This window comes from Drosophila pseudoobscura, chromosome X (genome assembly GCF_009870125.1).
Source record: "Drosophila pseudoobscura strain MV-25-SWS-2005 chromosome X, UCI_Dpse_MV25, whole genome shotgun sequence".
Classification (NCBI taxonomy): Eukaryota; Metazoa; Arthropoda; class Insecta; order Diptera; family Drosophilidae; genus Drosophila; species Drosophila pseudoobscura.
Genome location: NC_046683.1, coordinates 42,047,520 through 42,074,747, shown reverse-complemented (window position 1 = coordinate 42,074,747; position 27,228 = coordinate 42,047,520). Strand labels below are relative to the sequence as shown.

Here is a 27,228-nt window from a genome sequence, read left to right as displayed (position 1 = left end):
GAAATCAACAGATCACCATTTAAATAGCACGGTACGAGTATTGGATTACTTGTTCGACCAAAGTATGAATGACTCTCACTTTATTTGAGAATTAAAAATCATTAAAATCAATGCTTAATTCCGCCTATGCAGCGCTTGTAATATCAGTGTATCAGTGTCTTGTCTTTAAATGGATACGAGAATTTGGATTGTAATTGCCGCTCAGAAGCACTTGCGGTGGACTATGGAGGGGCCAACCTCCTCGTACTCCTCCTTGGATATCCACATCATTTTGAACGAGGGCAGAGAACTGAGAATCGAGCCACCCATCCAGGAAGCGAACTGGCGATCGGCTGGCGCCAGAATCTTGACCGTCGTGTTGGAGCCGGCCAGCTCGGAGAGCTCCCGCTCCAGGCGCTCGGCAAAGTAAGGAAGCGTCGTGGTGCCCCCCGACAGCATGATGTTTTCGAACATCTCTCGCCGGATGTCCTCGTCGCACTTATTAATGGACTGGTAGAGCAGTTGGTGCAGGCCGACGGGAGCTTTGCCCATGAGGGTGGGGTCGAACAGTGCTTCGGGGCACTGCATGCGCTGGGCGCCAATGGAAATGACATGTCCATCTGGCAGAGTGTACGTTTTCTCGGGTTGGGTTTTAAACACCTCCAACTCCTTCTTAATGTCCCTGGCCACAAAGCATAGCTTCTCCTTCACGTCGCGCACCATCTCGCGATCGGCCGGGCAGGTGCAGGAGTAGCAGTAGCCCCGCTCCGTTAGCAGCTTCATGAGGTACTCCGTGATATCGCGCCCGGCCCAGTCCAGAACCTGAATGGCGTGGGGCAGGGCATAGCCTTCGTAAATTGGAACGGCGTGGGAGTACCCGTCGCCAACGTCCAGAACGATTCCTGTGGAGCGACCCGAAGCGTATAGGGCCAGCACCTGCTGGCTGGCCACATACATGGCCGGCACTTCCAAAGTTTCAAACATGATTTGAGTGGCCTTTTCGCGATGGGCCATGGTCGTCCTGGGCGCCTCTGTCAGCAGGATTGGGTAGTCCGCGGCAGAGATGCGCATCTCGTGGAGTGCATGATTCCATACCTTCTCCACTCCTTCCCAGTCGGTGACGAGGCCGTGCTGAACGGGATAGCTGAGTTTCAGCACAGCGCGCTTGGTGTAGGCCAGTTGCCCCACATACGAGTCCTGCAGGCCCATATTCATCTTCAGGCCCTGACGGGGAGTGCCGACCACCGTGGGGAAAACCACTCGAGGCGTTTGATCACCGGAAAATCCGGCTTTGCACACGCCAGATCCGCAATCGAGGACCACTGTCGAAATACAGTCGTCACTCATGGTGTCGAAAATGTATCATTCGATTTCTATTTGAGAACGGAAGAAGCGGAGTTGGTTAAATTAATAAAATACATTAACAATACATTACATTATTTTTTAACCCATAATCATTACAGCTACCTCCCACAGACCCTCCAAACGATACAGAGTCTTCAAAGAAGTTTTCTTTCTAGTATTATCGGAGGCGATACCTTTTTTATACAATCTAACAAAAAAGATATGTACCACCATAGATAAGATAAGACCATACCATAAGATGCTGAATAAGGAATCGTTTCGCCCCCGTCTGTTCAGCTGAGTCGGTCCCAGAGTCCTACAACGTAGGGTCTTTCGGACAGATAATTTCCAGCGTCAAGTACACCGTCTTTGACGACAACGAAAAGTCGAGCGGACCGACTCAAGCCAATGGTTCAAAATCGAATGCCTAACAATACAATAGCAAATTATGTATACATCTTGGGCATGACGAGGCATACTTTCTACGAGACTGGGACCGACTGCGGCCTGCCAAAGACTGTGTATTTATTGTAGAGTTCTGGTACGAATTCAGAGTCAATCCGAGTAGGCAGAGGAGCCGTGGGCAGAGAAGAGTAATAGCCTAAAAGGCTATGGGTATTTTTGGTATCATTATTATCATTACTTAAGTTAATTTTTAGTATACTTTTCCTCATCATAATTTGCCCTACACTTGGTATACCCTTGTAGAGAGTATTATGATTTTGCCCTCATCCAATGCACATGGACAATTGATCCTAAAAAACGATCGATCCTTATTCTGTGTAGATTTTGTGTCCGATCCGATCAGAATCGGATCACTACACCGTATATGCCATTGGAGTCGATCTGGAGGCAATACGAGAGCGAAGGGTTTCGTTATTGTTGGATTTTGGTTTCCTTTCTGGAGAGGGCGGCGTAGAGAGGGAGGGGGAGAGGCATTTGAGAAAGAAAGCGAGGAAAATTAGAAAAAAGAAAACTTGTAGCAACTTTTTTCCATATGTATGTGCTGGCTTTCGTTTGACTCGAGTTGGCTGACTTCGGCTGTTTCTTGGCTTGGCAGGCTGAAGAGATGGTTGGCTGGCAGGATGGCTGCATCGGTGGCATTGGCATGTCTTGCGTCGGCATGTGTTCAGTGGAACCCTGAGCGGGACACCCATGGCGGGGCGGGGCGCAGTGCCCTCCACCTGCTGCCGTTCCACTGCTGTGCCACTTTCCACTTGCCGCTCCCGTAACTTTTGCTAGTGCGGCGACATCTGCCAATGTTTTGAACATTGCAGCACACAGTGCCACCATCCACCAGAGGGTGTATTGTCGAGCATCTGTGTTTGGGTGTCTGTGTGTGTGTGTGTGTGTGTGTGTGGGGCACACGCAAAAGGACAAACTCCCTGGCAAAATAATGAAAAAGTAACTCAAAGTCGTATTTGTATTTTCTTCAGCTTCAACTTGCTCTGTCTGTAGGTCTGTCTATCTGTCGCTCTGTCGCTGTGTCGGCCTGGCTCTCCCACCCTCGCTCTTTGGCATCTCAAAGTCGAACTCTTCCATCATGCTGCATATATCCATGTTCGAGCAAGTTAAAGGCAAGTCAGCCTGTTTTGGAAATTGGTGCGAGTAATTGGTTTGTTAGAACAAAACTTATGGCACAGAACCCACCGCCATCATCCCTGCTCCCTGCTCCCGGCTCGTTGCTCCCGGCTCATGGAGTCCCGATATTCCCCCCCCACTGGACCTGGACATGGGCAAAGTTTGTCGGGGACTCACCTGGCAAACGACAGGCAGAGAAAGCACACGGAGAAAACGGAGACAGAGTCAGAGCAAGAGATGAACGAACGAGCGAACGAACGGACAGACGGACAGACAGACACACAGACAGACGGACGGACGGACAGACAACCTAATAATAATCTGCATGCCAGGCTGAGAAACTTAAAAACATGTCACAGAGTTTTCGGTTTACAGATTTTCGCAAGCTGCACAACTTTGCTTTTGCATTCGGTACGGGTACGGGTACGGGCCGGAGTCGGGGTCTCTGTCCGTGTTCGTGTCCGTGTCCTCGTCCGGGTCGTGGGGCCAGGCCACCCATGGTGAGTCGAGATACAGATACACGTCTAACATGTCACTGACACACACGATGTAAGCTGTAGCTGGAGGAGGGAAGAGGGAAGAGAGGACCTCAGCACAAAGGTTAAAAAGCAATTTTTCGAAATGTCAGCATACAAAATTTCATTACAAATTTTCTTTTTTCCTTTTTTTCACTACTACTTTTCTTTTGTTTTCGGATATTTGTTTCTCTTCAAGTTCATTGTAGCCGTGGCACGTTTATCAACAGTTGCCGCAATTGCGGTAACGTTCCGTTCCCACTGTTGGACAATGCCAAAGAATGATGTTGCCAACATGGAATAGAGGGCTTAGGGTAGTACCTCCTAGCTTATAGTTCAGCCAGTGCTGTCCTATGAAAGAAAATAAAGAAATGAGTGTTGAAAAACGCGCTAGCACATCAACTACTCAGTTCAGTGCACATTGGGCCAGGCAGCCGACATTTTTGCATAAATTCGAAAAATTAGGTTAGAAACTTGAAACTAGGTACAGTTAATTGTGTTGATATATATGGGAACTGAGATAAATTTCAGACCGATACGATTACCCCTACCAACCATACAGCGTGCACTTTTTACTAGATGTTTTTTTTGGGTAATATAGTATTATTAACGTGAATATTTAATGAGTATTTATATATTTCTTCCATTCATTTTTAATATTTTTGCATCATTTTGGAAACTAGGTGTTTTTATACCCGATACTCAAAATGAGTAAAGGGGTATATTAGATTTGTGGTTAAAATGGATGTGTGTATCGTCCAGAAGGAATCGTTTCCGACCCCATAAAGTATATACATATATTCTTGATCAGCATCAATAGCCGAGTCCATTGAGCCCTGTCTGTCTGTCCGTCTGTCCGTCCGTTCGTCTTACCGTCCCTATCAGCGCCTAGTGCTCAAAAACTATAAGAGCTAGAGCAACGATGTTTTGGATCCAGACTTCTGTGATATGTCACTGCTACAAGTATATTTAAGAACTTCGCCCCGCCCAATAAGAGCGAAAATCTTTGGCATTCACAATTTCAAAGATACGAGAAAACAGAAAACGCAAAACCGTAGAGGATGACTATATCTTCTGAACCAGACCGTATAATTATTGTAGCCAAAATCAAGAAAAAAATTGCATTCTCTCTCGCTCTCTCTGTTAGAGAGAGACAGACCCTCTCTAACACACAGGTTTCATGGTCGGCTTTGCCAAATGCAAAATATGAGTTTAAGGATCTCAGAGGCTATAAGAGCTAGAGAAATCGAATTTGGTATCCACACTCCTGTGATATCGGACCTTGACAAGTTAGTTTCATAGTTTCGACACACCCTTTTCCGCCCCCGCAAAGGACTGAAATCTGGGGCATCCATAAGTCTCAGAGACTATAAAGGCTAGAGTAACCAAATTTGGTATCCACACTGCTGTTAGATCTCACTATTAAACGTATATTTCAAAATTGCGTCCTTTTTGGAGTTTTATTTTAAGCTAAAACAACACAAATCAATAATAATAATCATACAATATGAATCCAAAATAATAATTACTCATTAAAAATCAAAAATTATCATTATTCAATAAAAATCAAAAATAATAATTATTTATTGGCGCAGAAAGTCCACGGATGTTTCGTACTTTTTATGATTTTATTTTACTTAATTATTTTCCAACCACTCTGTCCTGTCGATACCGCAAAAGTGCTCATTGAACCCAGCTCCGATCTCTGGTTCTATTCCGATCTAGTTCTCGCATAGTTCTAGTTCGCAGAACTAGAACTATCGGATGATTATTCATATCGATACTTATTCAGATACTTACGATATTTCGTACAACGTTAATAGTAAATACAATTGTAGATTAACACTAATAATTATAAGCTAGCAGCAAGGTAAATACAAATGTAGGGTTATAATACTAAAACAACCTAACAGCTCGGCCATCCTGACAATTAGATCGCCCTCGATCGTAAATATGTAATTAAGAGTAATTTTAATTATATGTGTATATATATATTTTGTTAACTATTTAAGTAGGAGTCACTTTCACACTGATTACGCCAATCTGCCCATTTCCTTAATCGGCATGCCTCTATAATGCCCTCATACGGGATTTGGCTTATTTGGCAGTTTTCAATGTCATTTAACACATATCTGTCGTTCGGCAATACCTTCTTGATGATGTACGGACCCCTGTACTTCGGAACAAATTTTTTATTTGTACCTATTGTGGTGTCAATGTTTCTCATTACAACGAAATCGCCTTTCAAGAACTCAATATGATTTTTGTGATTCCTTTCAAAATACTCTTCACTCTTCTGCTGACAATGCTCGATTTTATCCAAAAATTTCTTACGTACTGATTCTAAATCGCTTTGAGTTCGGTCTTGTTTATCATCTAAGTATTCTGTTAACGCGTCAATATTACAACCCCTCTGTTGGACTCCGAATAACAACACTGAAGGCAATTCTTTCGTGGTCGAATGGACTGAGTTATTAATTGCATATTCAGCCTTTATTAAAAGTTTGCTCCAATCTTCGTGATTTATTGGCTCAGTTATTTTGGCGAGCATAGCTTTCATAGTTCTGTTAACCCGTTCTACCTGACCATTCGCTTGGGGTGAAGCAGTTGCCACTTTCACGTGTTCTATATTATTTTCTAACAAAAATTTACTAAATTCTAATGATGTAAAACACGTTCCTCTATCGCTAATAATTCTACGTGGACGACTATAAAATTGAAAATACTTTGAAAAACATGTGTTGACTTCTTTAGTGCTTGTCATATTTACAGAAAACAATTTTACAAATTTCGTAAAGGCGTCAATGATAACTAATACATGCTTCTTCTTTGATATAACAGCGGGAAGTGGTCCAAAATGGTCTACCTGTAAGGTGTCGAATGGGATTGGTCGCTTAGGAATATTGTGAAGTGTTCGATTGTTCGCATGTGTGGGGACTGAAAACATGATACAATTTAAACAATTTCCTATAAACAAATCGATTTTAGATCTCATATTCGGGAACCAATAATGTCTTAAGATTTCTTTCATACATTTCTCAGTTCCTAAGTGACATAAGTTTTCGTGAACTCTTCTGATTATTTGCGTTTCCATTTCAGCTGGGACATAAAACAGCTCAACGTCGTTCTCACCTATTTTATAAACAATTCCGTCGCTCAATGAAAATTTCTTAACAGGTCCATGCTCCAATTGTTCTTTTAATTTTCCTATATGGTTGTCCCTGTTTTGTGTTATCTGAAGCTGAAGATTAATGTCGTCGCACTCAATCACGGAAACTATTCGGTCTTTGTTATCACTTTCATGAATTGTCACTATTGGTTCATATTCAAAATCTTGATTAAGCGCTGAAGGATATCTACTTAAGGTGTCCACATGGGACATATATATTCCACTACGATGTTTTAAAGTGTAATTATAATTTGCTAGCTCTATGGCCCATCTGGCGATATTTGAATGAAGACGTCCCTTTCCTAAACATAAAACTACTGAGTTACAATCTGTTATAATTCTAAACGGAATCCCTTCTAAATAAATTCGAAATTTCCTCAATGAATAGATCACAGCTAACGTTTCCAGCTTGAAACTTTCGTATCTTGCCTCTAGTTTTGTCGCTCTCTGTGAAAAATATGCTGTTGGGTGAAACTTATTGTCATCTTGTTTCTGCAACAAAATTCCACCAAAACCTTCACTACTTGCATCACAATGCAATTCTGTTTCTCGATTTGGATTATACAGAGCTAATACTGGTGACGAAATCAGTTTTTCTCGAAGATATTCAAAAATTTGTATGCATTTGTCTTGAAGCTCAAACTTAGTTCCAGGTTTTGTAAGTTCTTGTAATGGTTTTGCTATTCTTGAGTAAGCAGGGATGAAACGCCTAAAATAAGAGAATAATCCCAAAACCTTTTGCATTTCATGGCGATCTTTTGGCAATGGCAGATGCTTAATGGTTGCTGTGTGTTCACAGTTTGGGCTTATTCCCCTACCAGAAAGGGTATATCCCAAGAACTCAATACTTTCATAACCAAATTGACATTTACTAACCTTAATTTCTAGTCGATATTCTGCGAGAATTCTTAAAACTCTACCTACTGTTATAAGATGTTCGTTCAACGACTTGGAACCTATAGCGATATCGTCCATATAAACTACTACATTACCTTCGCGAATTAATGGTTGTAAAATGAAATTAATAAATCTCATAAATACTGCTGGTGCATTCATAAGCCCAAAAGGCATTCTTGTGTATTCATATTGTCCGCTAGGTATGACAAATGCTGTATACTGCACCGAACTTTCTGCTACTTTTACTTGGTGATAACTGTGTTTCAAATCTAAAAGTGTAAAAATTGTGTTCCCTTCTAATCTCTCTAAGCAGTCGTCTATTAGTGGCAATGGATATCCATCACGAATGCAAATCTTATTAAGCTGTTTGTAATCTACACACATTCTTTTTTCCCCTGATTTTTTCTTAACTAATACTATTGCAGAGCTGTAAGGCGATTTACTTTCTCTTATGAAGCCTTTTTTCAATAGTTCATCTATTTGGGTATCTACTTCTTTCTTCTCCTGATATGAAAGTCTTCTCGGAACAGTGCGTACAGGTTCTTCTGATTTAAGTTTGAGATTCATTTCGTAGTTATGTTGAATTGCTGGAATGTTAGTTAAGTCTGAATAGTTAAGTTTTATCAATTCCATGAATTTACTACGTTCTTTATCAGTTCGCTTTGGGTCGATATTATAGTTGTCCTCTTCTTTTGTTATTTCAATACTATATATATACGGTATATCTAAGTTGGTTCTTTCTAATGATTCACTTGCCATATGCTTTTGCTCGTTATCTTTCAATAAAAGGTCAATGTTATTACAATTCAATTGGACACTAATCTTATTCTCATAATTTTCATCCTTCAATAATCCATTATTATTGATATCTGATAACATCATCTCACTGTCTCTATTTGTCAATACTACATTTTCAATTTGGTCACTCTCAATGTTCACTAATACTCTATTTTCATCTAAGTCACTGTTCACAAATACTCTATTTTCATCTAAGTCACTGTTCACTAATACTCTATTTTCAATTTCATTTTCAAAAATTAATTTTATTCCATAATTTTCAAGGAAACTGCGCCCCAGAAGGATATTATACGAAATATAGTTGTTTGGTACAACGAAAAATATAAGTTCTTTTTCAATGTTATGAAAAACTAAATTGACAATTATTTTTCCAAAAATGCTTATTCTCGAACCGTTAACTCCAAAATACTCTGTCGGTCTTAGTACACCATCAAAATTTTCATAAGGTATCGCCGAGCGCTGCATCAAATTAATAGCGCTACCGGTGTCCAACATACCAGAAAGAAATTTAATTTGATACCTGCGTTTTATATCAGTGTAAAAATATACCCCTACCTGATTAACAATAGGAACAAAAATATTGTTCTCCTCTCTGTCGTCCATCGGCGGGTTGCTGGCTGTATCCACGGATCGCTGGGCTGACATAGGCTTCTGTTGGCAATCCTTCACCTGGTGCTGCATGGATCCACACTGGAAACACGATCCCTTCTCCCGCTTAGGTGCGGGACACGATGAAGCATAATGGCCATGTGCTGAACAATTATAGCAGCGCACCTGGCTCCGGTCATTTCCGGAAGCGGTCATCCCAGTGCGCCTAAAATTCGTCTGGGTACTCTTCCTCAAAGCCTCGTATTGTCGAGCTAGCTCCTTAAGTTTTCCGATGGTCGACGCTGAATACAATAAGGCGATACTGGAAGATCGATCACGAAAACCATCAATGATGAACTGCACTGTCAATTTCTCTTCGATGTCGGCACGCATAGCAATTTCTTCCATGCGAAGAATATATCCCATTACGGAGTTTTTCTCCGGGTTGAAAAAGGTTTCCTTCAACAGGAGTACCACGTCGGCAGTTGAATTGCTACGGCCAAAAGTTTTTAGGAAGTTTCCTTTGAACTCGTCGTAAGTCTTTGATTTGTCGACACGCATGAACAAGTCCGCCTCTGTTCCCGCCTTCATCAACATGCGCACACAACGAAGCTTAAAATTGCTGCTTTCGTTCACGTCTCCGCAAATCCGTTCAAAATTCAAGACCCATTCAGAGGCTTCATCATTTTCACTGGCAGAAAAAGGGGCAATCAGTTGCTTGACCATTCGGATGTCATCGGTCACATGGTTGTCCATTACCATTAAGGCAGCCAGTTTCTTCTTTTTCTCAGCAACCCTTATTGCGGCGTCAAGTAATTCTTCTTCTTTCATATCGTCGATCTGCTCATTTTCAGACACTTTCTCCTCCGATTCAATATCCGATTTATTCACCAGACTTTCAGAAACTTCGTCCATTCCACCACTTATGGCAAGCTTGCGAAGTTGCCTTAGTGTTGCGCTGGCTGGAAAAATGATCTCCTTCTCCAGCAACCACTCTACAATTTTTCTTTGTCAATGTTTGCCATGGTTTCCTCAGCCATTTATAAAATGTGGAAAATACTCGTTGTCGGGGATGCCAGTAAACAAATACTTATGTAGGCAGATTCTTTAAAGGGCTACGATCCCACTTCTGAAGTTATTGGCGCAGAAAGTCCACGGATGTTTCGTACTTTTTATGATTTTATTTTACTTAATTATTTTCCAACCACTCTGTCCTGTCGATACCGCAAAAGTGCTCATTGAACCCAGCTCCGATCTCTGGTTCTATTCCGATCTAGTTCTCGCATAGTTCTAGTTCGCAGAACTAGAACTATCGGATGATTATTCATATCGATACTTATTCAGATACTTACGATATTTCGTACAACGTTAATAGTAAATACAATTGTAGATTAACACTAATAATTATAAGCTAGCAGCAAGGTAAATACAAATGTAGGGTTATAATACTAAAACAACCTAACATATTCAAGAAAAATAATTATACGATAAAATTTAAAAATAATAATTATTCAATAAAAATCAAGAATAATAATTATACAATAATTAATTTAATTATAATAATAATAACTATTTAATATAAACAACGAATAATAATTATTCAATAAAAATCAAAAATAAAAGTAATACTATTAAAATCAAAATGATTATTTTTGATTTTTATTGTATAAATTATTATTATTATTTTTATTGTATAATTATAATTAATTAAATATAATTATACATTTTTGAATTTGTGCCAGAATATCCGCCGTCTGGCCCAATGTGCACCGGTAGAAACCACTCACACTTGGCAGTGTTGGAAAATATCAATCATAGACGGTGCTAAGCAACAACTTAATCTCGTGTTTTTAGGGCAAAAACATGGGGTTTCAACGAAAGAAAAGCGAAGGAAAATCGAAGAAAAGGCGAAGCAAACGAAACGAGATTCTTCTGCCCGACTAACTCTCAAGAGGGAAAACCAAAATGAAAAAAGAAACTAACATAGGAGTAATTTATGGATATTAATAACAATAATAGGGAATACGAGTATGCATATGTAAATGCAAAGAGCCCAAACAACCGCACACACAAGAGGGTCAAGAGGCGGTCATGGGCACAGCCATAGCCAGGGATGCGGAGACGGCCTCAGACTAAGACGGAGCCAGAGCCAGAGCCGGAGCCGGATCCTGATGCTGGGCCTCGAATTTTGACTGGGGGTCGAGACGGTGTAAGGAAATCGACGTTTAAAAAGGATTTGCCTTGCTAAACATTTTGAGACGCCTTAAGCTATTCAAAAATTACATTACTCGAGTAAATACTAGAGAGGGGGAGAACAGGGGAAAGGATGTTGGGGATGGGGATGGGTATGGAGATGGAGATGTTGGCTGAGTTGGGGGTTGGAAGTAGGTCCTGAGATGCACGATTAATGGCAACGAGGAATGTAATGTAGCGAATATGCGAGTTGCCGTCCTGATTTCAAATGGGATCCACAGCTCTCCTTCATTCTTTTTCCTTTCCCTTAACCTTTCCCGTTCCCCCAAAGAAAACAAAAACAACGCTATTCCCCGACATTACAGAAGAGAACAGAACGGCACGGCACGGAACGGAACAGTTCAATGGTCGACCGCTGGCACTCGCCTGATTTAACCATGCATTGGGTCAACCGGAGTCGCAGTCTGAGACGACGACTCAGACACACACTGAACCTGTGCCTGAGACTGCGGTCTGGTCTGGTTGGGCTCTGGGCTCTGGGTTCTGGGCTTGGGCTTTTCCTGGGAGTGGTTTGGCGGATGGCAGACGGCCCTCGACATCATCGAGAAATGAAAACAACTCAAGCGAAAATACAATCATATTTTTATTGCCGGCTGGTTGGCTGCATGTCGATGTCGATGTCGAGCTGGGCCCAAGTAAGCGGACAGGATACATCGTCCAATGGCGGATATGGCTCAGTATGGTTGTGTTCTGGGGGCACAGCGAGGCGGGCGTAGAGGACAACCAATTCCCGTTTGCTCGCTCGTTTAGTCGATTATTCTTGGAGGCGTTTTTCTTAATAGCAACAAAAAAGAAGGAAACCAAAATAAAATAACAAAAACAATGGAAGAGCAATAACAGTCAGCACTCAAAGGGCGCTCCAATGGGTTGCTTGTGGATGGGTTTTGGTCTGGCACGGGGACGGGGACGTGGACGTGGACAGGGACTGAGACCGAGGCTGGGTTGGGTCACCAAGTGAAATGAATTAAAACTGAATCAAAACATCTGGACGAACGACCGTAAGACAACAGACAAACAGAGAAGGGAGAGAGGAGCAATATTTATTCGCAATCGAAATGCCGAAAGAGTGGGTGAATGGATGGATGAGTGAGGGAAAAAGTTATCCAGTGAGTGAGTGAGTGAGTTCTTGCGAAGAGTGTACATGTGTGCATAGGTTAATGATTGAATGGAGATCACTATTCTTCGCACAATTCGCATCGCTGTTCACACGTAGTTAATCCCATCAAAGGTATGCTTTACAAGCAGCTTAATCGACTGAGTGGTGCTTGAGAGTATATATTCTATAATTGAGGATTTCCTCAGCTGATTGAATCAAACCCATCGAATCAAAGAGTTGGTTGGCTTTGAGACACCAGCCCTCGGACTTCGGAAATGATTTCCAGAAAGAAGCCACTTATGCACTTGGCTCTGGGATGCCTGGCCGCACTTTAGCTACATCAGCTCTATTCATATTCCTATACCTACATACATATACCTATACCATCCAGCCACCCATACCCATACCCACCTGTCTTTGTGGAGGTAGAAAATATGCAAGCCAAGCAATTTGCATTTGCACACCGCAAACGGTGAAGCAAAACTTAAGAGCACAGCAGACAACACAGAGAGATGAAAGGATGGGACAGGACAACAAGTGCTGCAAGGAATATGCTAAATTTCGAAAAGACAAAAAACAAAACACGCTATAGCCACAGCCACAGCCACAGCCGAAAAAACCCAAAGAATAAACTTTGTTAGACTTCCCTTCCCCGAAACCCCGTTCCGAAAAAGACTATTTTCAAGAAGTTGCCCAAAGTCGAGAGGGAACCAGCCCCAGCAAAGACAAAAACCATCTGCAGGTGCAGCCAAAGCCAGAACCGTAGACAGAGCCGAAACCCGACTCTCTGAAGCGGTCCGGACACGAGCAGGCGAGGCGATGATTCCCTCCATAGTTCCCTCCGTAGCTCCCTCCGTAGCTTCCGCCGTAGTTCGCTCAAGACCCATCGTTCGTCTCGGACAGCTCGTCTTTGGGTCGTGTCGTGTCAGGGTAGAAGGCAAATAATCAGAAACCTCAGCTCCTAGGAGCATCCTTGTTGTGTGCTGTTATTGAAAATAGTTTTACAATTTATAGAGTGCCATGGAGTGGCACTGGGAGACTCTCCCCGTGGCCGCCCTGCGGCACCTGGCCTTTGTCAGCTCAATGGGCGTGGCAATGCGGCTTGGCTGCCACTGCCACTGCGCTTTGCATCACAAAGGCCGCTCGCTGGTTGCGGTTGCTTGGTCCTCCAGATTGTCAGTTCAACTGTCAGTACAGCAGTGTGCTGGAAAAATAAAAAAAATAAAACGTACGAGGAGTACGAGGAGTGCCCTGGACAAAAATGAGACTAGTAAGTGGCCGGCCAGTCGTTGGCCTCCTGTCCCTTGCATTGCAGTCCAGTTCATCTAAGCTGATTTGTCGGCTTACAGGGAAATCACACAAGTAAGAGGTTGTGTCCTGTCCAGAGCATCACATCAAAGATGGTGGTTTCAGTGAAGGTTTTTTTATTTTTTAGGGTGAAGAGTGACGCTATCATTGTGACAGAAGAGCGGAAAGAGCTCTGAGGGGTTAGACCTTTAGATGGAATCAATGTGCAGAAAATAACATTACGCTCTTCGCTCGAATGAATGTGTCATAAAGATCAGAGACTTGGAAAGCCTTTACTAATCGTTTCTATAATGAAGGTGAAGGTACATCTAGCCGTTAGGGACGTGGATGCTACTCTTATTTGTCCCTTTTATTACATTTTTCAATATATTTATAACTGAGCCTGTAGCTACATACATACATATGTCTCAGGCTTCTCCCATCTGTTGCATTCATCTGAAAACAGAATCTGAAATTAACATAATTTATCGCTTATTGAATCAGGCGAAACCTTGTTACGGCTTGACAGCCTCTCGCAGCGCACCCTAGCCCGTCATCCACCCACCATGACCCACCTCCCATCTCCCGTGGAGTGTTTGCCGATTAAAAAAGCGACCCACGTAGAAAGATTACATGAATTCGTAAAAAGAAACTACTACTGTCAGCTTGAATCAGGGAACTTTCCATCATTTCCATCGAACGCGGAACCGGGAGCGTCGCCAGGGCTCTGCGGAGAGCAGAGAGGAGGAGAGTGTGGAGTGTGGGTGCAGATTTGATTTGGGTGTTGGCGTCTAGTAAATCCATTGGGGATATCGCATACCCTGACACACAAATACACAGACAGAGCCAGAGCCAGAGCCCCCCAACCAGATCTAGAGGAATGTTTTGCTATTTTGCGATTGAGCTGTCCAAATGCGCCTTTTAATGTAATCTCTTACGGATTTGTTTTGACAGGAGTGCCGTTCCCCGTTCCCCGTTCCCGATGCCGTACTCCACCCGACCGAACCGATGTGTGCGAATTCCTTTTTATCCAATGCATATGAAATGGGTGTGGATAAGTCCTGGATATGTCTGACTTGGCTGAGGGGAAAGCACCCCATCGGTGTGGGGGCTGCAGAGCCCTTCCGGGGAAGGGCTGCTCCTGCTTCTGCCAGTTGGAGGAATTGGTGTATGCTTAGGTATATTTTCATCATAAATATTAAATTACTCAAGCGTATGTAATTTATTATATTAGATTTGAAACGTTTCCCTTCCCCGCAGCCAACGCTTTCGTTGGGTACCCAAAAGCTGAAGCCGTCTTTAAGATATTTGCTAATCAAATGTATCTATTGTAAACGAAGGAGAATGTGATCTGATTGGCACCTACGAGAGTGTGACCTACTTACGAGTATTCAAACTATTCCGAAGGGCCATTGGCCAATCAGTAGCTATTGTTCGTCTTATTTTCGAATAAACAGTATGCGTTATTTCATCGGGGTGTACAAGGTCGGTTAAGCGGAATCCCACCTTCTCCTCCAATAGATCTCTTCTAAATCTGTTCGCGGACTATAACCTCTTGACTTTTTAGATTAACCGTTCAATTTTGTCCGGAACAGCGGCTTCTAAGAGCTCTTCCTTCATCTCTTTTAGTAACATCTATCCGACAACTAGAGTGTCCGTTCAGCAAATGTTTATCTCAGAAGCTTTCGTAATCCAAGGACTTAGTCAGCTTTATAGCAAGGGTCTAATAATAAACCCAACCAAAACCGTCCTAGTTACACAAAGAGGGAATTTATTCCTTTAGATGCTTTGGGAGTGAGAGGTGATAGGTACATATATGTATTTGCCTCGATGAACTATTTGGAAAAGGAGGGAAGCCTTTCAATGAGCACTACGGCTGGAAATGGAGACCTAACATTCATTCTAAGAGTCCTCGAACACACTTATGATGAACCTATCTTGCGAGTCTTGTGAACCGACGATCTCTGATCTGGCAGTGTAGGACCAGGGCTTTACCAAGGCCTAGTCATCTTCCAGCCAGGAGATTCATGCATTAGAAGTATGAGCTAGTGAATGTCTATGCAGACGAATGCGAGGCCTCCATATCCACGCTGCGCTTTTAGCGTTCAAATCAAAATTAGCTTGGTGCACACAACATCCTCACGTTAGGGTGAGGCTCTGCCATTGCCGCCGTTGAAAGGGGGAAAGTATGACAAGAATAGGAGAAGTCAACACATCGGCAGGTCAACCCATTTGATCTATCCCACCCCCGAACAGTGTGGGAACCCCCGTACTCACCGTAGAAAGAAGAGATAACTCTCAGCACAGCCAGTGATTCCAACAATGTTTTTTGTATTGTAGATTTATAAACACACTCGTGACACTAATAACTTTGAACTGTTATCAATTAAAAACAATTTTGCTTATGGTAAAATCAAATGACAGGAAATGCCAGTACTCTTGTTTTTGCTACCGAAAATACAGTAAAGAACAAAACATACTCACTCGTTCGTGCATTTCGAATGCGTCTAATTAGAAGGAGAAATGATGGCAAAATACAGATGTATACCTCAATGTTAATAACGGACCCATCAGGGTACTTATATGACTTCTTAGCAACATTAAACATCGTAGTTTGAATAGGTTCAGTGTTGGTAAACCTCTAATCGAATCAATGGGGTTGGAGGGCTTCGAATGTTGCCTTTGGAAATCTACAGAGGCTACAGAGCAGCTTTCTGCTTTGCTTCAGAGAGGGCTAAAAATTATATTTAAATGCTCAGGATAGCGACAAGTGGAGGCGCTGATGCAGATGCTGGAGAGAACGAGAGAGTGTACTCTCATTGCACCGACGGCTCTGTGGATGCGATTTACATATTACTAAAGGGAAAGTCTGCTTTGAATAAACTTCTCTGGAAGTCTCTATCTCTGTCTCTGCGCTCCTCCTGCCTTTATCGGGTGTGTGTGCAGTTTTTAAATTTGCAAACATGAGCATGTAAATTTGCAATGAATAAATTAACCAGAGTCAACTCCACTTCAGCACCTCTCCAGCACTGGGATGCGTTCCTCTGACGTTGCTCAACACTTTCGCTATTTATTAAAATATAAATTGACTATGCTCTGCCGTCTCCCAAGCTCATCCCATATTCCTCATCCCTCATCCTTCATCCAAGTGAGTGAGGTAAGACAGGGATTCGGGCTCGAGCTCCAGCCCGAGTTCGAGTTTTATCAATAAATTTACTGCAGAACTTATTCCAGCCGCCTCGTTCTTGATTTCCTTTTTAATCACTTTTTATTATGCGCTGTTGGGGGTGTGGCGGTGTGGGGGTGTGGTGTTAACAAAGTGTTTGCCAGAGGCTCGGCAAAAGAAAACAATCACGTGGCCAGGAGATAGACAGGCCGGCCCTGGCAGCCTGACAACAGAAACTCTTTTTGCAACATCAACAATAACCAGACCAGCGTTAGAGCAAGAGGAAACCAGCAAACCAGAAGCAACGACTAGCATTTTGGTGTCGAAGCTGTAGGCACCCTTGAACGAGCTCTCATGGCAGCGATCCGCTGTAGGAAAGTGGGTTTTCAAAAAAATATTTCATGATGGCAAAAGTGTGTTGTAACCAGACAGAAGGCCCCATAAACGTTGATATTATAGTAAAATGTTTGCAATTGTGATGGGGATATGGGAATCAACTTACTCGCTGCTGAAAAATAGAAAAAGGTTAAGATGAAACCTGTTGTTGCCAGAGAATGGGGTGCCCATGACTATATTCTCACGGTTCGACAATTATATCATTAAAATTATTAGCCTTAAACAATTACATATACTCCTGGCAAAGGGTATGGAAAAATACGAGTATCTGTGGAGAGGCGGCTGATAGGAGACAACAGACATCAGACAGACAGATGGAAGACATGGCCAGAGTAAGAGTCAGAGTCAGAGTCAGAGCCGGATTCGAGATTGGGATTGGGGATGGGGATGGGATTGGGATTGGGATCGGGATGGTAAAACGTCAACAGCAGGAGTAGCGGCAGTGGCAATGGCAGTGGCAGTGGCAGCAGCCACGGCGACAACGATACGACAACTTCAGGACGAATGCTGGGGAAAAACTTCTGCCGCCCATCCCACACCCACACCCACAACAGCAGCAACAGCAGCAACAGCAGCAGCAGCAAAAAAGAACACAACGAGCCGAGAAAACTCAATTAAACTTTTGTAATTACAGCTAAAACGGAAGAAGATATTTATCCAGTATAATTGCATTGAAGGCAAATGAAAGAAAAGGAAAGGAAAGGCGGAAAAACAGAAAAACACACACACACACACCCACACACTTGGAGACCATACACCATAGACAAAGTGTGGGGGGGGGGGGGGAGAGAAAAAAGAACGACCAGAAACCAAAGCGAAAGCGAAAGAAACCAGAGAAAATAAATAAATAAAGGATGCCAGGAGACAAGAGACAGGAGACAGGAGAGAACAGAACGAAACAGAACGGAAAAGAAAAGAACAGAACAGAACAGATAGATGACGGTAATAGGGGGACAAGACAGGAGACAGGACAAACACTTAGATCATTCCATACCTCCCCTTTGCAGACAGAAAACAGAGAGGACACTGTGGAGTGTCCCTCCACGAATGAGGGAAATCCTCAATCAATTGTTATGACAATTGGAGTTCAACTAGTGTGAGAGGAAGAGCAAGGACAAGGAGTCTGTCACAGAATTAGACATGAATGGTTACAGTCCATCAGCATGCGGATGGATGCGGTGTGTCTCAAGGTTACTACGAGTATCACTCCTCCATGTCCTTTCTGCCTTTACTACGGGTTGCGACTAAGAGTTTCTGTCAATTTTTTATGAGTTTACACAAGAAGAGGAGCATCGCTCTTCATCCACTTTTATTAGTTCAGGCATTCATTTGCAGCACTTATTATTCATTTGTATTCTTAACACAAATGAGTGGACAGTTATCGCCTTTATTCATCCCGTCCACTGTCTCAGCTGCTTCAGTGTTGCCATCGCTCCTTGAGCTTGACGACTCCTCCAGTCATTGTCCTCCAATCGTTCAAAGTGTGCGCTCAATTAATTCCCAAGAGATATAAGTTGCTTATGCTCTGAACAGCAGATTCATTTCCATTCCATTCCGTTTAATTGCATTCATTTATTGTCCCTGTCTAACTAAAGCAATTAATTAGCTATGAAGGCATATAAAATAAAGATCAATTACAGATTTTTCAATCCTTAAAATACAAACTTGTCTTCTCAAGACCAGTGGTCGGCAAGGTCCCATCTGATGTGCATAGGAAAGTGCGTAGTCCGTAGCCTTTTAGGTATGAAAAGGTCCTTCCATTTAAAAGTTTGACATATTATGGTCGAATCAGGCTTGAAAAAAAAAATGGAATTAACAAACGAACATTTCCGTGGCATGATTTTCTACGATCCAAGACAAGAATACGTCGATCAACTTAGTGCAAGTTATGGTGATGAAGCAGCAGGCATTGTCACTGCGACAGAGGCTGTAGTGGTTCCTTCGCTGCAGAACAAATTTCGAGAGGATGGTATTGCAATAGTTATTGTCATATGATATACCATGAGAAGAGGCATCTTTGGGCATTAAAGGGACCAAGGTACACTCATCATGGTATGAACAGGTGGCCGTTCTCGTGAGGTGTTTTGACATTTGACATTTTCTTCCAAAATATTTGTTTCAAAGGAGTCGAGAAAGTACGTTGAAGATTGGTTTCAGACGACACAAACCGTAAAAGAAGACTCGCGTGCCGTCCTCTGATCACATGAGGAAATCGTATAAATTTCAACAAAACCCTTAACATTCCATCAACAAATTGCTTTTCTCTAACAAAACTAAGTCTCGAATGAGTGGAAATACTTGGTTTTTCAAGTAGTCGTGACTAGTTTCCCCAAGGAAATGTAAGCAAAATTAGCTAGAAAGATCCATTGCGGTATTAAAGCCTTCATTGTGCCAATACGAATCCGGGTACTCTCTCCAGCAATGACACGGTTTACTTTGTTTTTGACTTCATTCAACTTCTATTTTCTTTCGGTTTTGGCCGCTGCTCTGAATGCTATTCAGAGCCCCATGCCTGCAGTCGGTTTGTCTGCTGATGAAAACATTAATTTGATGCAAATCGCGTCAACTGAACACAATCGAAGTGCTAATTGCGCTTCTTTCAATGCACAATCCGACACCGAGAGACCCACGAGCCTCCAACCTCCACCCTCGACCCTAGACCCAGGAGTCCGGAGTCCGATTCGAGTCCTCAATGAACGCTAACAAACAGCAGGCAGCAGCCAATCACCTCCCTAGCATCCTGACTATTATGATTCTGCTTCTGCTGCCCTCAACTCCGGGTCCTACTCTTTCTACCGACGATGATGATGACGATGATGAGGTGGCCAGGTCAGGTAAATGCAGTGCTCGCCCAGTCCAGTCCACTCCAGTCCAGTCCAGTCCAGTCCAGCTCCGAGCTCGGGTCGGGTCGGGTTCGCTTCATTATGTATGCGCGACACAGACAATGGGCCACTGATGGACGTGCTGCAGTTGCATCAGGAGAAGGAGCAGTTCTGGGAAGAGGAGCAGCAGCAGTAGCCATCCCAGGGCCACCGCAAACACAGACGTTCCATTTCTATACCATCCCATGCACGAACCAGTGCTGCTTTTGTGGCTATACCCTTGCGGAGGATACAGCAGATTTTCCCTGTGGCTTAAAGTTTCCCACCGAATGAGCCTTGATCGATCTACGTACGAGTATTCCGGATCAACATCGGCCGCTGAAATGTTATTTTGCCCTCACTTATAGATATAACAGACTTCACTTACCGATCGTGCATATATAAATCGAACAACTAGGAACAGAGCATTGTATTATACAGAACCCTGAAAGGTTTCGGTACCTAATGAGCCCAAACGATTCCAGATTTGGGCTCTGCAAGGGTATCTAGGGATGCGGCCTCACAACATAGATGTTTTCTCCTTGTTGCTGTTGCTGTTGTTGTTGTGACATTGACTGAATAAAATGTTTTGCAAATCTGAAACGTTTGTCCATGGCTCTGGAATGTGTGTTCGCCAATCGGTCCTCCGATTCTCTGTCCAGGTACTGCCACGGCACTGTTCACCGTGCCTCCTGGTCAGTTCCGTTGGGGCAACACCTTGCATGTACATGCATGTAGAGCGGAGTCAAATTGCCGAGCATGCGGTGAAAGTTTATCTATTTACCTGCCTGACCAGCTTGTTAAGTTTCCTCTTCAGCCGATGCCTGCAACTCTTCCCGCTCCACGCTACCCTCCTTCCGCTCTTCCTGCCTTTGAGTACTGGTATTTTCTTGTGTGTGTGTGCGGGTACGAGTACGAGTATGTGAGGCTGTTGTCCCAGCCACAAGTGACAGGAAGCGTTCCTAAGAGTGGTCCGGTCCGGAGCAAGCCGCAAAGCGAACGGCCTGCCACTTGGTAACCACTACCCCCGCTCGCAACCTCTTGCTGCGGTTCCTGTTCATCCCATCCGCATGTCGCAGCACTCCGCACTCCGCACCCCGCACACTGACAGTGGAAATGAAAGCGCCTGCAGTTGTTCATCTTCAAAAAGACGCCGCATTATGCCACTACTCCCCACCACTCTCGGCCTCGTCTACGTCCACATCCACATCCACGCTTCAGGTTCCAGGCGGCAAATGGAAAACGGCATCATCAAAGTGCCATTGGCAAAGTTATCTGACCGCTTGTAATTTAATGTGGGCGTTACTATAAAAACTCGAACATTTTGTGCTCTCTATCGCCCATTCCGAGGCCCATTCTAGGTACAGTCATGCCGCTGTAGCATGCCCCATTCCCTTTCGCATTTCGCATCTGCGTGCCTCTACACAGATTGGATTTGTAAACGCAATTTTCGCTTACACAACATTATTTTAATGTCATTTTTCTATACGTACATATTGTGGGGTTCTTTGGGCTGGACCCAAATTGCATGTGCCTTCGGCATAAACTCTGCAACGAGTGCATTGGATATAAAGTATGTTTTTGGCAGAGAAATCGCTGATGAAATCTTCAAAGGCGGTCGCTGATATAATCTTAGAAAATGAATCAAATAATTAAAAGGTTAATAATTGAACATAGGCTGGGATCTACTCGTAGCCGATTGGTCTTTAGCGATACCTCAGAGCGAGTACGTGTGCCAGTGCCGCAGCGAGTGCTAGTGCCACAGCGAGTGCCAGTGCCAGTGTTACCCCTAAGAGCAAGCTGCGATCAGAGCCACCCTAGGCAGAGGCCATCATTTATATGCAACTTTTTTATACGTTCTTATATTATATATTTAAGTGCACGCATTAAGCCCTACACTGATACGCAGTTATGTTGTGGACCGTACAGCGCAGTCATTACGAGTATTATGAATACGCGGCTCTATTCAATTTTATAAGCCCGTTGCATATAAAACAAAACAATGCCACAGAGGACGTAGTCCAGAACCTTTCGGCCTAAGTGCAACCGCATCGCCAGCGGCGGACATCGGCAGCGACTTTTATCCATTCGCACTTTAATGGGGCAAGGGAAATGTTTTCATAAAAGCGGCCCCAAGCCTCGGCGACGACCCCGCACTTTATGAGGCAGTCATGTCAGTTGCCTGCTCATTAAATCCCTGTTCACTTGCATGGGGCCATCAAAGTCGATTACCTAGAAAATGCTCTGCCTTCTGCCTGCCACAATGCCAATCGATTACGTTGCATTAGCCGTCGGAGTCGCACGGAGAGCCTGGAGTTCAGAGTGCAAAGTCCAGGGACCAGAGGCCAGAGCCTCCGTGGCACTCGGTTGATTGTCAAATTACATTATCATCCTGGAGGAGCGTCTGTGTTTTGACAGCTGTTTTTGGTTATTGACATTCGCTTCTTGACAAAACACCCACACAAACACTCACAAAGCACCCATATGTCGAGTACTTAGTTCCGACCCAGACCTAGACATCCATCCACATCCCTGCCAGCCTCTACACTGAGAGAAAGAACACTTCTAGGTAAGGCAGAACTTTCCTCCATCGCGATGAAGTATAGTATCGTATAGCAAAGTATAGTTTCTAACATCGAACACATCGAAAGTCTGCATTCGTTTTTCCATATATACATACGTAATATGTATGTAATATTATGTAGTTCCTGTTTTCGCTCAGTGCACTATGCAACTCTGTCTGCGGCGGAGTGTCTCGGAGTGACCTCCTACTCTTCCGTTCCATTCCATTCCTCCGCCTTATCAAACGGGATGTTTAGGGCCAGCCAAATGGGCTGCGTTTTTATGGCACCAGTGTCAGGCATCAAAGTTAATTTGAGGCAAGAACAGGAACAGGGCCAGGGCCAGGAACAGGGCCAGGTTCAGGGCTTCAAGGTTGCCAAAGAGAACGAGAACTCTTGCTCCCGACTATTAGTGAAGCTTACAAAGTTCTCCGGCTCCTGGCGGCCCTAAAAGAGGCAAAGTTCCTTTAGAGGCTTCTGGCCAGGCAACGGCCACCCTCAGGAAAAGTTCGCCATTTGCCTGGACAACAAAATCAACTGCAAACGAGTACGAGTATGGGTAGGAGTATGTGACCACAAGAGCCAGTGCCACTACCTATGAGTACCAGAAGTTCAATAATAAAAATCACTTTTATTGCTCAATATATTCTAATTACGATCATTTCCACGTAAACGCAACAAAACTTGACTAATTTCAGGTGATTCTCATGGCAGAGGCTGAGGCAGAGGCAGAGGCAAAGGCAAAGGACCACAAGGACTCACCCTTCCGCTGTTGTTAATTCATGAAGTGCTCGACACTGTGCTGCTCTGCGCGTTCTGATAAAGTGTAATTATTCCATGAATATCGAAAAAGTGTTCGCCCTGCGGTCCAAGAAGGAGGCAGACTTACTTACGTCTGCCGTGGATGGCGTCTGAGAGGAAGAGGAGGACTTTGGAGGAGGAACTTTGGTTGTGGTATGTGATTTTATGGTAATTTGAGTATAATGAAAACTAATAGCAATTGATTGTACGACGTGTACGAATGCCACACAGCACACAGCAAACTGATGACGCTTCTGTCAGCCAGCCCCACCAGTCCACCAGGCCACCAGTCCACCAGGCACCAGTCCACCCCCAAGCCATACTCAAAGCCAAACCCAACCCCAAACCCTGGACATTGTCCCTCCATCTGGAGACAAATGGAATTTGCAGCTGACTGAGTAAACAACGGGTCTGACACTTGATAATGGTTATATATTGTACACACTCCATTCCCGAGAAACCCCCATGCGTATGGCAGTGCTCCCCCTCTGTTTACTGAATTCGAGAACCCTTTGAGACCGCTCTTCCGCCAAACGGCCTGGAAATTTCTGGCGATTGCTTGAGGGACAAGAGAACGCTGACTCATTAACATGCAACCGATCATCGCGGATCGGGCCCGCTTTGTGGATGATATTTGGTGATCGTATCTCGAGAGAACAACACGCGTCCCGGCTGTATAGCCGAGAGCCGAATACAAGTCCAAGTCCAGCCTGAGTTTTAATCCATTGCGACAGCAAATCATCCCACATTTTTGTGGCCACTTGGACATTCCTTTGTGTTTGTTTGTGCCCAATTAAAAAGTGTTTGTGTACTTTATGTGCGTCTATGGCATGCAATATATCCCAGTGTGCAAAATTCAATCAAAATTGCAAGACAATCTAGCGAAGTTGGCCGCGCTTAGCGAACTCGTGCTTGTTCAACACAAGTTGACATCCCCATTCTCCAGAGGTGGACAGCGCTCAAGGTTCGTCAGCGAAAGCAGCTGTTGGAAGAGAACGTCGGTTGAGAGAAGTCATAGTTGGTCTACAGGTACTACAGTCGCTGCAACTGCCAAGAAAAGTATTTAAAGTATTTATTTAAACTTAAGAATATCACTTATAAAATATATCCGTTTTTGGAATATATGTTGTAGGAGCCACAAAAAAAATGGCAGGAGCTAGAGCTGCTTCGCAGAAGAATTGCGAAAGACGAAAGAGGGTGCAATTCCTGCTGCCGGAACCCCCGAAGAAGCCCACCCTCGGGCAAATGATCTTCGATCGCGAAAAGGGAACCTTCCTGGGCCGTACTCCAAAAACATGGGCCCAGTTTATGGTATTCTACGCGATCTTCTATGCTTTTCTGGCAAGCTTGTTCTGGATTTGCATCCAGGTGCTGCTTGACGGCATCAGCATGACGGAGCCCAAGTTGCAGCTGGAGAGGTCCCTAATAGGAGCCAATCCGGGGCTGACAGTGCGCCCGCAGCTCATTCACGTCGAGGGCCCCATGGTCATTGCGATTGATTCCAAGAACCCAAGCAATAACGACAACTGGATCGAGCTCATTGACGATTTCCTCAACGCGTATGACAACACCACTGTGGACCGTAAGAATTGCGAGTTCGGAGATATCCAGAGACCCAGTGATGTGTGCTTGGTGGATATGGAGTCGTTTGAGGGCTGCTCAAAGGCAAATAGCTATGGCTACAAGACGAACGAGCCCTGCGTATTCATCAAGCTCAACAGGATCTTCGGCTGGAAGCCCGAAACGTACGATATGCCGCTCGAGGAGATGCCAGAAGATTTGCAAGCCCACATCAACGAAACGATCTACGAGGAGCGTAAGCAAATCTGGCTAAGCTGCAAGGCAAGTCAGGTTGGGGCTCTGGCTCAGGGCCACAATAAGGATAACTTCGATAACATCAGCTACTCTCACGGCCGTGGATTCCCCGCCTACTACTATCCCTATCTGAACCAGCCGGGCTACTTGAGTCCCCTCATCCCCGTTCAGTTCAAGTCCCTGCCCCAGGGTCAGGTGCTGGACGTCGAATGCCGCGCTTGGGCCAAAAACATCATATACAAAGCCGCTCCTGGCGATCGCATGGGTTCGGTGGCCTTCCAGATAATTGTGAACTAACTGAACCATGTATATTATTCATGATATGCCCAACAAATGATAACTTTTACGCTCAAATTCTGAAAAAACGTAGGTAAAAATTGTTACCAAGAGCGAGTCTTGGCAATCTGTAGTCTGTATCTTGAATCTTTGAAATGTTTAAAGCAAAAACATCCAAAACCAAACATTTTGATTGAAAATTATGTGCTGAAAATTGTATTCGGTACGTTTGGTAATACATTAATGGAATGCAAGGGTTTGGGCATCAATGTATCTTAATAATATCCTATAAATAAATATCTAGTGTTTTGCACAGCTAAATGTACGTCTTAAGGTATTTTCACACCTTCCCCAATAGGTTTATTGAGCGTTGCAATAGTTGCATGTATTGCTGCATGCACTAGTAGGTACATGCCCCCAGTTGTACGAGTAATATGTACCATCCATCAACATAATTTGTAGATGTCTGAACTTTCGTTTTCCTTTTGGCAAACCCAAAGACACAAAACTGTAATAATTTGGTCGATGCCAGGTGCAGGACTCCAGTGATTTTCAGTTGCTTTGTGGGTTTGAAATCTATGCAGCATGCAAGCGGCTAGGGACAGGGCCAGTGCAGGCCAGGCAGCACCTTGATGCGTTCCCATAACTCGCGTGGCATCCAGCCGGCATTTGTTACATGCCACACGAACCGCACATGCAAGGATGCACAAGGATACCGATACCATACCCCGAACATCCCTCAGAGTATCCCACTGCAGAATATCCCACTTATAAGCGGATTGCACGCGACTATCCATTATGCTGTGGGCCATTATGCCCTGGACACGAATTTAAGCTTAAAGATTGCTGCTGCGATGAGACACGTAGAGAGGTACAGAGAGAGAGAGAGAGAGAAAGAGATACAGCTCTTAAAGCAGGACTGGACTGGACAGAGTGGAGCCTGGGATTGGGTTGTGGAATAAAAGTTGCAAACATTTTTGCTTGATTAACTTTTGAGATGAATATCAATATACAATATAGAATATCCGAACAACATAACAATACTCGTCCCCACACACAGAACGGTGAGCAGGGAGGCAGGGGGGCAGGGAGGACAGGGCAGAGATACTCACATAAGTGTGGCAATATGGCCAAGGCATTTTCATTATTGTCTGGCCAACTGATTTATGCCATTCAATTCGCTTTCAGCAGACAAACCGCCGGAAAATGAAACCCATGAATCAGTAGTGTGGCCAATTCGGAATACAAATGCCATCGAGCACCAGCTGTTGACCCTCTCACTTTGCTTCTGGGCCATCCCCAGGCCCAGCTCCAGACCCAGCTACAGCTACAGTTACAGGCTACCACCTCATCTTTGCCTCACCCCCAGCTCCGCCGGCAGCAAAGTTAAACGATAAACTTTTCCCAGTTTGGCCTTGACTCCAAACTCAATCATTGTGCGGTGTTTGACCAGGGGCAGGGCTAGGGCAAAGTCACACCCAAAGTCACTGGCAGTCAAACGAGACGACCAGAAATAAGTCCGAAGGGGTGTCGAAAGAGTGTCAGGGAGTCTAACCAGTGCTAACCAGACTTCAGGTTTTAGATGGTACAGAGTTGCATCTGAAGGAGTCAGAGAGGGTCTTCGAATTTTCGATAGAGTTGTATAACTATTTGAAAATATCCAGACGGAGCTAAAAGAAGTCTAAGAAATTGTTTCTTAATCAGCGTCTTGAAATATCCTTCGAGAGTCATCTGAATATCTTACAAACGGAGTGCATTATCATGTGCATCTTAACATTTGAAGATTATTATATGGTTATAACGGCAGGCTGCAGTCGATTCAACAAATCACAGCCCTCAGTCTGC

General features: G+C 43.9%; 3 protein-coding genes across 4 annotated transcripts; 1 reads left to right on the top strand and 2 right to left on the bottom strand.

Moving 5' to 3' along the window:
• Positions 1-63: 63 nt before the first annotated feature.
• On the bottom strand, positions 64-15,931 carry LOC6902008 (actin-like). The gene is made up of 2 exons (XM_002133506.3): positions 15,785-15,931; positions 64-1,352 (listed from the first exon to the last, which is right to left on the bottom strand). The coding sequence occupies exon 2, from the start codon at positions 1,324-1,326 to the stop codon at positions 202-204; it is 1,125 nt and encodes a 374-aa protein (XP_002133542.1). The 5' UTR covers positions 1,327-1,352; positions 15,785-15,931; the 3' UTR covers positions 64-201.
• Positions 6,190-10,203, bottom strand: LOC117184624 (uncharacterized). The gene is made up of 2 exons (XM_033383111.1): positions 8,839-10,203; positions 6,190-8,761 (listed from the first exon to the last, which is right to left on the bottom strand). The coding sequence occupies exons 1-2, from the start codon at positions 9,784-9,786 to the stop codon at positions 8,753-8,755; spliced, it is 957 nt and encodes a 318-aa protein (XP_033239002.1). The 5' UTR covers positions 9,787-10,203; the 3' UTR covers positions 6,190-8,752.
• A 7,952-nt stretch (positions 15,932-23,883) lies between the features above and the next one.
• Positions 23,884-25,609, top strand: LOC6902010 (sodium/potassium-transporting ATPase subunit beta-1-like). Of its 2 annotated transcripts, none has more exons than XM_033383927.1 (2): positions 23,884-24,360; positions 24,425-25,609. In XM_033383927.1, the coding sequence occupies exon 2, from the start codon at positions 24,439-24,441 to the stop codon at positions 25,402-25,404; it is 966 nt and encodes a 321-aa protein (XP_033239818.1). In that variant the 5' UTR covers positions 23,884-24,360; positions 24,425-24,438; the 3' UTR covers positions 25,405-25,609. The 2 variants fall into 2 exon arrangements, with proteins under 2 accessions (XP_033239818.1, XP_002133544.3); XM_002133508.3 differs by having other exon boundaries at positions 23,887-24,351.
• Positions 25,610-27,228: the final 1,619 nt, after the last annotated feature.

Coding starts and splice junctions, on each gene's coding strand:
- LOC6902010 (XM_002133508.3), top strand. CDS start 24,108: ATGTGCGTCTATGGCATGCAATATATCCCAGTGTGCAAAATTCAATCA. Junction 24,352..24,424: donor CGCTGCAACTGCCAAGAAAA/GTATTTAAAGTA, acceptor TATATGTTGTAG/GAGCCACAAAAAAAATGGCA.
- LOC6902008 (XM_002133506.3), bottom strand. CDS start 1,326: ATGAGTGACGACTGTATTTCGACAGTGGTCCTCGATTGCGGATCTGGC.
- LOC117184624 (XM_033383111.1), bottom strand. CDS start 9,786: ATGGACGAAGTTTCTGAAAGTCTGGTGAATAAATCGGATATTGAATCG.